The sequence below is a fragment of the Oryzias melastigma genome, linkage group LG3 (genome assembly GCF_002922805.2).
Source record: "Oryzias melastigma strain HK-1 linkage group LG3, ASM292280v2, whole genome shotgun sequence".
In the NCBI taxonomy this organism is placed as follows: Eukaryota; Metazoa; Chordata; class Actinopteri; order Beloniformes; family Adrianichthyidae; genus Oryzias; species Oryzias melastigma.
In genome coordinates, this window is record NC_050514.1 from 4,052,937 (window position 1) to 4,066,808 (window position 13,872).

The 13,872-nt window shown below is 40.4% G+C and overlaps 1 protein-coding gene across 27 annotated transcripts in view; it reads right to left on the minus strand.

The window, feature by feature from the left end:
* Positions 1 to 13,872, minus strand: part of madd (MAP-kinase activating death domain) — a 55,640-nt gene that overhangs the window by 3,019 nt on the left and 38,749 nt on the right. For 7 of the 27 annotated variants that reach the window (XM_036216842.1, XM_036216825.1, XM_024295310.2 and 4 more), the window contains 15 exons: positions 13,496 to 13,599; positions 13,036 to 13,119; positions 12,752 to 12,910; positions 12,434 to 12,554; positions 11,601 to 11,663; positions 9,948 to 10,068; positions 9,765 to 9,870; positions 9,581 to 9,691; positions 9,395 to 9,502; positions 9,149 to 9,313; positions 9,004 to 9,076; positions 8,823 to 8,929; positions 4,791 to 4,799; positions 4,168 to 4,237; positions 1,673 to 1,719 (listed from right to left, as the gene is read on the minus strand). In XM_036216842.1, the coding sequence (XP_036072735.1) occupies positions 1,673 to 1,719; positions 4,168 to 4,237; positions 4,791 to 4,799; positions 8,823 to 8,929; positions 9,004 to 9,076; positions 9,149 to 9,313; positions 9,395 to 9,502; positions 9,581 to 9,691; positions 9,765 to 9,870; positions 9,948 to 10,068; positions 11,601 to 11,663; positions 12,434 to 12,554; positions 12,752 to 12,910; positions 13,036 to 13,119; positions 13,496 to 13,599 (1,448 nt within the window). The remainder of the gene's footprint in view (positions 1 to 1,672; positions 1,720 to 4,167; positions 4,238 to 4,790; positions 4,800 to 8,822; positions 8,930 to 9,003; positions 9,077 to 9,148; positions 9,314 to 9,394; positions 9,503 to 9,580; positions 9,692 to 9,764; positions 9,871 to 9,947; positions 10,069 to 11,600; positions 11,664 to 12,433; positions 12,555 to 12,751; positions 12,911 to 13,035; positions 13,120 to 13,495; positions 13,600 to 13,872) is intronic. The other 20 variants (XM_036216831.1, XM_036216866.1, XM_024295323.2 and 17 more) reach the window with 10 other exon arrangements.

The following is a 13,872-nucleotide window of genomic DNA, read 5'->3' on the forward strand; positions in this document are numbered from 1 at the left end:
ATCTCTCCAGCTTGACGGGCTTCTGATGTCTTTCTTATTTTAATTTTTCCTCTCTTGTGTTAATGCGGGAGAGAGATTCTTCAAACTGGGCTACAGACCGATGGAAATAACATTTAAGACAGACGTCATCCAGCTGCAGCTCCTGCAGTAAATGGTGAAACTCGACAAACTGCGAGCGTCTCTGAACGATCTGGTGAACGCAGACACAACAACGTGCTTTCCAGCGCCTCTATAAAACATATGAATCCAAGCTACTTGCTCAACATCTCCATGTTTTCCAGGATATGGCAACGAATAAAGTCCAGAAGAATGTTGGTGGTAACTCCTCCCACATGCGGCCAAGGCATAAAGGACATTTCAGGGCAGGTGATGAGCAGTGGATATGACTGGGTCAGCCGATGCGAGTTTGATGTGCGAATCACATCCGGTGTGAATGCAGCTTTAGGATGTTTCTAGCATTAAAGCAGAGACAGTTACTGGATTGAAATGAGTTTGCATTAAATAAAACAGCAGCAGAGCCCTCCATCTGCTTTAGAGAACATGACAGAACCAGAACAAACTAAAGCGGTCCACCTGGTGACTCTCAGGCATTAGGAATCATGACGATTAGCAGTTAGACTGTGAAGCTAAACCTCCACAGAAAGCAGATTTACTGAGGATTAAACCTGAGCATGGATCAAGTCTGTGGTGCTGCAGGTCTACAATGTCATGGAGGAGCTCATGCTAAGCTAACCAACATTCTTGTTCATGAGGCCCCATCATTGACTGTGAAGGAGAACTGGACTGAACCCTCCCCTCTGGTGTTCTAAACAGGAAGTATCCCATAGACTTCTCTAGAGAACTAGACAGCTGTTACTCACTTATTCTGCTGCATCCTTTTAACATGCTCTTGAAAATCAGACTTTCTTTCCCCATTTTTTTATGTAGAGCAAGTTGTTCAGGTTATAAACTGACCAATCACACGTGTTGCCTGCTGGCCCCCACGTTAAATATTCAAAACATTTGATGGGGGGCTCACTCAGATCAAACCCAGCCCCGTGGCAAGACATGGCGTCCATATCATGAAAACATGGCGACTGAATTGACTTTCTGAACTGGAAATAAGTCACTTACTATGGGTGACATCACACTCACTCAGTCCAGTTCTCATATACATTCAATGGACCCAATCACATGAAATCTGATTGTTAAGCAATTAAAATAAGTCATAATGAAGGGAACAGTCTGTCAGGAAGCATCATGATTTGGTTATTAAAGTTAAATACTTAAAGTTATTAATAATTTTTTAAAAGGCCCACTCTGATAAAAAGTGAGTTTTTGACATATTCTAAGCTCAACTTTGCATTTTTGAATATTTGTGAATCAGGAGCAAATGAAAGTAAACAAAGGCATAAAGGGAAACAAGGCCCAACTGAAGAGGCGTTTCTAATAATAAAAACAACACAGCTTTTTTAATTTTTGGCTAAAAATTGCATAATCATAATTAAAAGACCACTGGGAACAGTTTGAAAATGGATCAAACGATGATCAGAGTGAGTCTTTAAAATGTATTTATGCTAGAAGTTCTTTCTGGCTGTTATAACATGTAAACTTCAGCGTCTGTTGCTCTAAATAAACTAACGAACAGTCGCAGAAGAACAAACGGATGGAAGTCAGGGACAGCAGGACTCACCATGGGGGTCTTGTACTTGTGGATCACCACTTCTTTAGTTTCAGGAACTATGCCAGCGCAAGAGACAAAACACAGAATTCAAAGGCAGCAGAAACTTTCATGAGTTCATGTTTGAGGGCTTTGGGAGAGGGGGGGCTTCTCAAGAAAACATGTTAATGGAGCGTGGGCCAAGAATGAACTTCATGGAGACATCAGCACAGGCTTCTGTTTTCATGGAGGTGACGGCAGAATGGGATCAAATCAGTGTAGTACATTACAGGGCCTGTAGGGGGGGTTGTGTTCAAACAGGAAAGCTGCTGATCACTCATTCTTGGCTCACAAATAAACATAAATGCAGAAAATGTTATCACAAGAGGTTGCAAAGTTTTTGCAGTTGGACAGAGAAAACCTAAACACAGGTACTGCCCCCCCCACCCCACATGTTTCACCGTTGAAGTGACAGAAACAGGAGAAGAACTAAAGGCCACGTCTCTGTCCAGAGGACAGAGAGACTTTTCATTAGTAACTGTGAACCCAAAGCGGTGATGCTTGGAGCAGGACAGATGAAGGAGCGTGGGAAATCCCTCTGCTTAACTCCCACTGACCAGCTGTCCCACCCCAGATCTCCACCGGCTCTCATACAAAGGTGGACCATCAGGAGAAAGAAAAAAAAAAGTCTGGGAGTGACCTCCGAAGGGAAAACAAACGGTGAGGGGAGGAAGCAGACGAGAACGCAAAGAGGAGGAAAAAGAAGGAGATGAGGAGCGATGGAGTGAGGAAATTATCTGTACAGTTGAACTTTGAGGAAGAAAGGTGACAACACTTTACCTGCTGGAGAATGAAGGTTTTCATAGTGGCAAAGATGAGGGCAACATTACAAAAGCAGCACAGGGGCACGACAGTAACACAGCTCAACGTGTGACCTGCTCTCCACTCAGTACAGCTTCCACATCAGTCCATAAACTTCCCACCATTTTCTCCCTGATTTTGTTGAATTAAAACCCTCAGCTGATACCAAAATAAAAGCTTCCATCCATGACACTAACCTGCCTTATACTACTGCCTTCTGACACTGTACAACAACTCATGAACGCACATAAAGCTATGTTCACACCACCCTCAGCATTGTGGGTTCTAGGGAACACTTCAAACAAAGAAGCCAATGTAAACACACGTAAACGGGCGTCTTGGGCTTCCGTGTTCAAAATTTTGCGTTCATGCGTAGCTACACAATTTTCCATGACGGTTTTGGGTTGGGCAGCCATTGAAAGCGCATTGAAAGTTAGAGTCAAACTTTGACCAATCAGGAAATCAGATTTAATAGTGGTGTGTGGATGGCGTCCTCTTTAACTTTAATTCATGAAAGTGCCAACCGTTTGAAATTTGATCATGAAGGAGAAATGAATGATTGCAGTTTGTGTCCAGCTGTAAGTCTTTCACATATCAGACCAGAGCTGAGAAAGAAAAAGCCTGGAGAAAGATTCAGAAGATTTATTTTGCACCAAACCTCTTCCAACTGTAGGTGGCAGATGTGCCCGGTGTGAATGTAGCACGAGTGCATCAACTAATAAAAATGTTACAAAACTGACGACTTCAAAGCTTGTTCTGTTTGTTTTGCCAAATTGTGAGCTACCAGATTTTAAACGTGGTTGCAAGGAATTATGGGAGTTAAATTAAGAGTCTCCTATATTCCTAAAACTGTATTCCACTCCGATAAAAATTGCATTTTTGGTGTTTTTGTAACATTTTTCTGTTGCTGGATAAAGAAAATTGAGTTCAAAATTGCGTTTTGGACCATTTAAGTTGTTAATCAGGAAAAAATGAAAAAAATGCTGTTTGAAAAAGAGTGGGAGGGGAAGGGGAGGCGGGGATGTTCTGGCACCAACAACTCAGAGGTGAATTTCTAATGAACTCCTGCCGCTCTGCAGAAACTATGTCCTAGAAAATGACAGAGGTTTTTTTTCCTGCATAACTATAATTAAAAGACCAGTGAAAATACTTTTACAATAGAGCAAAAGATGACCGGGGTGGGACTTATAACAAAAAAAGGAATAAAACATGGTAATCACAAGTTTGTTTTCTACTTAATTTGATACATTTGAATTAATTCTAGGATCCTTTGCAAAGAAAATGATTTTTTTTAAACAAAGTAATTTTTTACAGAACATTTTTTTTTGTTTTGTTTTGTTGGCATTCCTGGGTGTCCCTGCCAGTATACCTAATTTGATTAACAGAAGTATTTCGTTAAGCATCTCTGATTAAAACCTGTTTCATTAAGTCAAGAAAAGAAGTTTTGAATCCCAACCCCGCCCTAATTACGAGCAAATAGTCACTTCCTGTCTGAATAAACCCAATTCTGCCACCAAATTGACACAGATGAACTCAGTCCTGTCATGGTTCTGTCAGTAATTCTGTCATCATTCCAAATAAATGCAGTGAAACCTCACATGCTGACCACCAAACTGAGTTACTGCCGTGCCGAGTACAGGCTTAGAATCAACAGATGATGTATTTACCAAATTCCTCCAGGACAAAGACCCCCTTCACTGTATTGCACTTTTTAATGTGACTCAGCTCTATGAAAACCTAAAAACAAACAAAAAACACAAACAAAACAAGACAGAACATTATTAAACTTAACACCGGATGAGGAGCAAAAACACTTCAGATCAGAAATTAACCATGTTTACTTGTTGATTTCAGTGGGAGGTAAAAAAAAAATCATAACGGCTAACATGGGATGCAAGCTCTAACCAAAAGAAAGAAAAGAAAAGCAGACTATGAGAAGTTTCCATGGTAAAGCGCATACATGGGCAATGGGGAGTCAGCTCAAACCTCAACATGACTACTTTCATTGTGTAGCAAAAGTAGGAAATTACAGCTATTAGCTGTGAACAGCAAAGGTTGGATTAGAAGAAAAAAAGAAACATTTTTTATTTCTTAAGTTTAAATGGATGCAAAATGGCCCACATAATGCACACATGGAAGTTCCACACAAAATGAAGACAAGGACACAAAATTAGACTCTGCATACATCTACAACGTTTGAAAAAAAGAAAGAAAACAACCAAAAGGTAAAAGAAAAAGGAACCCAACAAGATGTAACTGCTAAAAAGCAAACACAGCAGAGGTTGTGTACCTTCCGCTCCTTGCAGGGGGAGAAAGCATGGGAGAGAAATGGTTTTGATTATTATCGGACAGAAGAGCACAAACACTCATCGACACTCCCAAGAGGACGCTACCCACAGGGGCCTCGCACAGATCCGATCGGGAATCGGACAGCTTTACAGAGCCAATAATGAAAAAAAGTCCATCACAAGAAGAACCAGCCCCAAAAACTGGAAGAAGAAAGAAACAAATAGAGAGGACGAGAGGTTTGGACAACTGGATTAGTCTGGACTTTACCCCTCTGAGTCCCCCGAGAACCTCCATGCCTCCTCCTCCAGCAACGAGGGCTGGCACCAACACAAGTATGAACAGGCACTGATGGACAGAAGGGATGTGGCCTTTTCACCGCGGCGCCGCCCGACGCGGTTACCACTCGTGAGGATGATGCATGCCGCTCCCAGCAACCAGCTAATGCTAATGCTAGCCACATTCCTGCAGGAGCATGTCACTAAAAACGTGATGCTCTGATCAACAACTCTCTGAGGATGCCATCATGATAAAGGGGCGGAGTCAAACGGAGAGACGGCGTCCATAAAAAGACTGAATACTGACTAGTTGTTGGTAAGGTGGATATTTGTTCGGGAGTTCAGTGCAAACTCAACAGATTTGGATTTTTCTCCAACTATTTACATTTAGGTTTTATCTTAAAATATCCCAGTAAAAATATGAGAGTAAATTGGCAAAATACCAAGACCTCTTTTTGGATTTTTGTGTACTCAGAACCATGAAAAATATGAGTCCTACTGCAGCAACACATCTACAGAGGATTTCCACATGACTAAATTATCCAGCTCTTAATCTGCAGTTTTAGGTGAAGAAGGTCAATGTGAAGCTCTGGAATTTGCTGTTCATCCTTTCAAGATTAGAAGCACTTCTGTCAAAAATCATAACTGCTAAACAAAAAAAATGCATCAGATATCAAGCACTGTTAAAGGGAGTCCTACAAACCAATAAAATCACCTTGGAACCATTGACTGTATATAGCAGCTGGACTGAGCAATCCCTACTTCTTGGTGGTCTGAACAGGAAGTATCTGCTGGCTCAAATTCCACAGACTTCTATTGAGAAACAGCTATTACTCAGTCTTTATATGTTAGAATAATCATTCTTTGCTCCACTACCTATTTTTTTAACATGTTTTTTATAATCCAAACATTTTTTTCAATAGTTCGAGTTTTAAACCGGCCAATCAGATGCCTCCGTTACAGTTTGTGATGCCCGGTGGCCCTCACGTCCAACTTTGGAAATGTTAGACAGATTCTCCTGAGCCTGCGGTCACGTGGTAGGGATGTGGCTAACTTAAATGATGAGTCAGACCAAATCTGACCAATCACTGATCACTGATGTTGTCTAGATCCAAGATGGCGACTTCTGCATCACTTAAACAAAAAAAAAGCGTCTGAACTGATATTTGGTTCAGTAAATTAATTTGGTTGGAGCCAGAAATAAACCATTTTCTATGGGTGCCGTCACACTCAGTCCAGTTTTCATATACAGCCAAAACTTGGATGATCTACTGCGGATTTAAAAATGCTAAAAAAAAATATTTGAGGAAAAATATTGGTACAAATGTTTTACTGTGACCTTGCTTTGTTTATCTTTAGAAGGCTTCATGGTCACAAACAGAACTGAATTCTGGGGTTTTAACTCAGTTGTCATTTTAACCCTGATGCATTGACTGTACAAGAGACATGGACTGAGTGACCCTCCTCCACCATGTTCCATGTAGGAAGTACAAGCTAGTTCCAAAAAGCCAAAATTCCATAGACTTCCATTTACAAAATAGTTCAATAAAAGAAAAAAAACAACAGAAATTACTGTCATTAGTGACTTCATTTGGTTGGAACAGGAAGAAAGTAATTTTCTATGGGTGATGTCATTCTCTCAGTCCAGTTCTTTTACAGTCAATGTCCTAAGGTCAAAACAAACAAACAAACAAAAAAAAAAAACAATAAAAAATGCTAAAAATGTCCTAGACTAAAACATTTATAATAACATGCTTCCTCACAGAAAGTCTGAGTGACAGAAGCCTCTTTACAGCGATTTGTTAAACTGCTGGGGTTCACTGGTCAACCGGCACCTCAGTTTGCCTCTGTGACGGCCCAAAGCCAGCACAGAGGTTAAGTGAGGGGTGAGGTGATCCACCCAGTCCTCAATGGATCAGTTAAGACCAGAACAGCGGAAAACAGGCGGATCGGGCCTCGTGTGTAAAACTTGATCTAGAATTTGCCTGCTGCTGTCGGCCCTCAATATAGTGGATTCATAACCAGCAAAGTGTATCTGCAGTCTATCTCCTATATTTAGATGTGGGTGTTAATCCTACACAGATACTATTTTCAAAGTAAAAAATAAATAGACAAGAATAATTTTGATAGCTTTCAGGTCAAAAGTAGATGGATCCCAGCTCACTGCAGCGAGTACAACATATTTTAAGGTAAATACTTTCATGTTTTAGATGGTGAATTGCCAAAAAATCTTAATTTTTTTAGTGAACAAGAATTTCAAGTAAAAAATACATACATTTGACTACATTTTAAATACATAAAATATCTGAATGGTCTAAGATGGAAGACAATCTATAACAAAATTATATTTTTGCTATTAAAATATTGATTAATGGGGGGAAAAAAAATTGCAGCCTAAAACGGTACAAAAACTTTGGTATGAAAATGTTTTTCTGTTTAAAGACTTAACTTTTTGAAAACATTTTTACTTGTAGCTTTGAAAGATTATAAAGACCCCCTCCAATGAAAATCATGTTTTTGTTTTTTTGTTTGTTTTAGAAATCTTGATGATAGTGGACAAATTAAAATGTAATTTCTGAGTGTTTCTTTATTCATATGGTTATAAAACAGGATTAGTTGAAAAAAAAATGCAGTCTGAAATTGATCACAGTTGTTATAAAGAAGCTAGCAGGAGAGCTTGTGAACAGAGAGCTCTCTGCAATGTGAGGGGAAGGGGGGCGGGGGTTCCTCAGTGCCAACACGTCTGCCCTAGAAAATGACAAATTTTTTTTATTATTATTTTAGGCTAAAAACAGCACGCTTATTATGAAAAGACCACTAAATATACTTTTAAATAAGATCAAAAGTTGATTGGAGCGGGTCTTTAATCTATGTTTAAATGCAAATTTAGATTTCCAAAATAAGACAAGTTGAGAAGTTAATACAAAAAAAAATCTGCAAATAAAAATCTAAAAACTTTAAATACAAAAAAAAAGAAAAAAGCAGGCAATTTGCAGTAGAACTCTAATATCATAGCTTATAACTCTGACTTTTAAAAACATCTGATGCTTCAGTGTGACAATTTGATTCCCTAGCCTTCTTCATCACAGCAATCAACAAAAGAAATGGATGAACTCCGGCTATCACTGCCTGCGCAGAAGCAGGGACAACACACCACGACGATGAAAAGGGTCCAAGTTTAGATCAAAAGTTGATTTCCTTTGTCAATTATTAATGAAAAGTCTTTGCTTCAAGCCAGCCGTCTAACAGCTGTTGCACACGCACAGATCGACACATCTCCTCCTCCCACACAGGACATGAACATGGAGTCTGAGCACCACAGATGTCAGAGAAACACTTGTGTGGCAGGATGTGTCATCGTTTTTGGAAAAAAAAATAAAATAAAATAAGCATGCGTGATAAAAACACATAAACTGGAACAACAACAACAACAACAACAAAACAGCAAATCCAAAATAATAAAAAAGCAAACGCACAAATAGGGATTCTTCCTCTAAAGCTAAATCTCACTCAAATGCCAGTTTGTGCTTTTCGTTAATAATCCATCCTTTAAATATCGTCTGATGCTTGATAACATTAGAGGAAGACATTTCTTGAATGATAAAAAAGCAAAAGAATATATAAAAACCAAAAAACAAAAGGAGCAAACAGGTGGAAAAAGAGGACAGGATGAGGTCTGAACCATCATGGGTGAACAGATTCTCATGCCCTTAGGTGGGATGAGCGCCAGTTTCTCTGCTCAGGTACTGGCCTCTCACCTGGCTGTGCATGAATTTGAGGTTGATTCCCTCCAGAGTGACTTGAAGAAGTCCACCTTCCCCGGTCTTCATGTCCTGGACGGGGAACTCTCCGCCCAGTTCTGGACCTGATGGAAGAAAAGCTCCACGTTGGATTCTTAAACTGCGAGCGACTTTCAGAGGTGTTTTGATAAAACCCAACCTGGTTTAATGCTTTGTTGCCTCGCTGCGGCTCTTTCCATGCTGTCCTTCACACAGTAGTAGAGTTCACGACACTGCAACACAAAAGTGTCAGCATTTGGAATACATTCGTCAGATAAAAGCTCCCAGCATGCAAAGCGCCTGACCTTTTTGGTGTAGAACTTGTTGAGCTGCGTCTCCTGGCCGTTGCGTCTCCACAGACACAGCACCTTGGTCTTGGGGCAGTAGGTCATGTTGATGAGCTTCTCGTACCACCAGCGCTCATAAACGGTGCCGATGTTGCTGCGCAGGACGATGCAGTCATCGCACACCTAAAGGAAGAAAAGAAGATAGAAATGCGCTCGGCCCTGGAAGCGTTTTGTAGTAGAAAAAAAAGAAAAAACGTGTCACACCTCCATAAAAAAGATGTCTCCGGTGGTGTCGGTGCCAGCGTGGACAACAAAGGTTTGCTTTTTGATGTGTCGACTTCCACTGGGCCTGATGGACAGCTCACGACCGTTCTACACACAAAAATGAACAATATTTAAACCCAAACTAAATTTATGAGCTGTACATTAAAAATGATTCCAAATATTCACCATGTTTGCCAGTTTGTCCAGGATTTCGTTGATCTCTTGGCTGTACGTGAGGCCGATGTGCGACTTGCCCATCAAACGCCTCACCTTCTTTCTGATGTCATTTTTATTCACCTAAAAACGATAAATCCATTCGGGTGAAGTCAGAAACAAAGATGCTCTTTGGTGTCATGTGAAACCGTCTTACTTTCAGCATCAGCATGTAGGCGATCATGTTGTGCAGCAGAGTTGCGAGAAGCCGATCTTCGTCGTCCTCCAGGCGTTTGCGGTCATGCTCTCCGAGCGACAAGTATCTGCACGGAAACAAAAGACAGCAGTAAAAATCTGGACGGGTTTTATGAAACTGTGGCTCACTTCAGATGTGTCGAACCTTTCGATCATCTCCTGCGGCCCCTGGTCCATCCCCATGCCCTCACGCTCCAACATCACAGCATCCAAGTAGGCGTCCTCCCAGAACTGCATCTGGTCCCAGAGGGTGGAGCGCTCCTTACCTGGAAACCGCGAGAAACAAAACATCTCTGAGCAGCAGCATCAACCCCTCCCCTCCTTCAACCATATCAGGTCCACACTGAGTGTACACCTATCCCAACTGATCTGAAGATTCTGTCAAAGATGAATAGATGAATTTAAAAATAATTAAACTAAAGTCAGAAAGCTAACAATAGGAAAGATGGCAGCTTTTTTAGCAAACGTTCTCATATGTCTTAAGCTACGTTTGAAACGCGCATTCAAGCTACCACTTTCATGGAAAAGTCGATGTAAAAGCTTGTAAATGTGCGTTTCGGGCATCCAGATTCAAAATTCTCTCGGTCATGTGTAGATATGCAAATTATGACGACAGTTTTTGGGCGACGAAATACATGACCATTGAACGCTTGTCGAAAGTTAAACCAGGTTAAACTTTCGGGTCGGCGGCATTAGAAAGCTGGATCAAACTTCTCCTAAAACCTTCTTTTTTGCTGTTCACAAACACAATAGAGAAAGTTTGAAAAAAAAGGAAAAGCTGATTTTTTTATTTTGTTATTTTAGGAATAATGTCAAATGGACAGCAGTTCTCTTAGGGGAAGAGTTTCTTTTTTTGGGGGGCTGCCTGAAAGTTGAAGCCACACAGGAAGACTAAAGTACAATCAAATAAAAAAAGATCACATCATCACATCTTAGTTTGTTGACAAAATGTATTCTTGATTTTTTTGTATGAAACTATACCTAAAACTTTCATTCTATGTTGTAAAAACACTTTGTTAAGCACTTTTTTCCAGACGGAATTTCTGTTTTTGCATGATTGTATGTCTAGTGTGTGAAAACAACATGGAAAAATGACAAAATAAAGGTAGTGTCACATAGGACAGGTTGTGCTGATTAAAATGATACCAAATAAGCAAGTCTTTCAAATTGAAAATACAGAGGTAAATTCAAAAGTAGACAAAAACAGAGTTTAAGGCCCTAAGTTCCAAAGGGTAAAGGTTGTGCATTCAAATGCCCAGTGGGTATGTAGCTTTACAAGTACATACTTTTTTTTTGCTTGTATCTCAGAATAAGAATGAAGCAGCATGTGGTCTGAAAGTCTCCAGTAAATATCACAATAACATATTCCTAAAATAGAAACAAAATAAAATAAGGTTCCACTTATAGCGTGGAAGAACCTGCTAAAAGTGTAGAATGAAGAGTTTAAAAAGCTGTAATTTGCCAACAGGGATGCCACGATTCTCAGTTTAAAAATGAACTTGGTTTTCAATTTAAGGATTTATATTTGATCCTTTTATGACATTACACCTAAGTCTGTATGAGCCAAGTGAGAGGTTTTTAATTTGTTAAAAACATGACTTTTCTTAACTTTCTGCATTTCGTTGTTATTTTGTAATATACAAATAATATATCAAACTGAAATAAAACCATAACGCAGAAAGCAATGTTTGAACCGAATCGTTGCATCCCCGTTTACCAAAATAAAAGCACAGAGTTTCAACAGAAAACAAGCTGCACACACGGGTCAAAAAGGCCAAAGGCAAAAGATCAGCCCTACTTAGAGAAAAGGTTTCCATTGCAGCATCCTCTAGTTGATCCCAGACGGAGCTCTTATCCCGCCCTGGAATAGTTCCCCATGAAGAGCAGCAGGAGGAAAGAAAAGCAGCAAGAGCAGGACGGGGTTAGGAAAAAGGGGCGCGAGGGTGTCATGGAGAGTACAAGAGCAGGACGAGCCGACACGCAAACACAAACAAAAACACAACTCAGTTTAGTAAAACATGAAGCAACATCTTTTTTGGGTCATAAGTGAACAGTTTTACTTTGATATTAAGTAGGTAGGAAGTTTCTTTACATCTGAATATATATAAAATAAATGTAAGTGTAAAGTTACAACACTTCTTATTAGCTGCAGTCATCAACCAATCAAAACAATCACATTTATTCCAGTTCATCTCCATTTGTTCTTTGATCTACCTAATTACATACATGTCTGATGTTTTGCCAAATCTCTATGAATAAGACCTTTACTAACTCTGCAACAACTCATGCCAGCCTAAAAAGTGCTCAAGTCAGACTAAATCTACATAAACCTTTATTTTCTGACTAGATAACTTCCCATGATTTCCCATGAGTCATAGTTTACTGCATATCTGATTGTACATTTACTTTGTAACCATTTTTAAGAATATCTAAAAAATGTAGCTTGTTCAATCCAAAAATAAAGTAAAACTTTTAAAATGTAAGATTGTTTAGCTGATGTTTTTTTTTTCTCATCCAAACAACAGTGTTAGTAAAGCAAAGCAGAACTCTAACAGACAGAAGATGCAGGTGTTTGCAGAACATGTGGGCGCCGCCTGACCATGCAAAGAGGCGGGACAGAGCAGACCCTACCCAGCAGGCCTTCACAGAGGTAAATCCTCATGCTGATGTCCTCCATGGGTTGTGCAGGCGGCCCTTTAGCCACTGCAGGTCCGTGGTCTTTAGCACCGGGCTTGAGGGTGTGGGTCTTTCCCTGTGGAACCAGAACAAAGCCTGGATGAATCTAAGATTACAAATACTCTAAAATGGGAAGAAACAGAAGAAGTTGAGCTGTGGTCTGACTGGGTCTCCATTTCTTGCAGCCTAATTTACTGTATTTGATGGGTTGAACCGGTTTTACTTTCCAGCCATTGCAGTTGACCTCAAAACTTTTCAACCGTGATAACTTACAAACACAGAACTGGTGGCTGGATTGGTTTCAATCTCGCTGTCGGACAGCGTCCCCCTGGACTGAGCTAAATGAGGAGCGGTTCTTCCTCCCAGCCCGTCTCCGGCTGTGCTGCTCAGGTCACTGTCTGCTCCCAGAGTCTCTCCAGAGCTGTTGCTTATCTGCAAATGAAACAATCGGGGTAAGAGCAACACACAGGTGGACTTTTTGACACTCTGCAACAGGATTACAGACGTGTCACGGATTATGTTAGTCTAACAGGCCGTCCGGGTTGGTCGTGCCCTACCACTGTGCTGGCCTCCGAGTCCTGGCTGGTGCTTCTTGTCAGGATTGGTGGTTCTGAGCCGGTTACCGATTCTGTGTCACTCTTCTGTGAATCCAAAGGAAGGAGGAGACAAAAGTCAAAGGAGCGCCTTAACGGTGGACAACAACATCAAACCTTTGAAGCTGTCACTAAAATATAAACCCTGTTGCAAGTTTATTGGGTCAAGGTGATCTTAAAGTGAATGAAAAACCAGGCTGTACCATTTGGAGAAAATAACAATAATAAATTGTAAATTTAAAAATAGTTTGAAACGCAAAAGTACATATAAGGTTTTTTTCATGCAATGCTTTTGTATTTTGTCTTTATACATAAAACCTTTGAATCTATCCTGCCATTTCAACCATTACATTTTCATGATCTAGATATGTAAAATTTTACACTTTTAGATATCCCATGACAACACAGTAATCCGTCCACGAACCTGGGACCCTGATGCGACACTGAGGCCACTATCCGCACTGATCTGGGATTTTTTCTCCTCTGCATCAGTCGCTTGTGGACGCTGCTGCTTTGCTCCTTCCGCCCCTGAAAAATAAGCCTCATTCTCAGCCTGTTTTCATGAAAATCCACGCTTAACCTTCTTACCTCAGAGCTGCCGCTGAACCAGCACATCACAGAAACACAGACAGTAAGAATATAATCCTGTAACAGTGAACTACGCCTGATCAAAGCCAACCACACTGTGAATAACTAGCTTAAAGATGTTTGGGAAATCATGTCAAAGACTCTTAGAACTGTTAGCTAAAAGTACAGGAACCATACTACGATTGCTACTTCCCAAACAGGAGCACTGGTTTC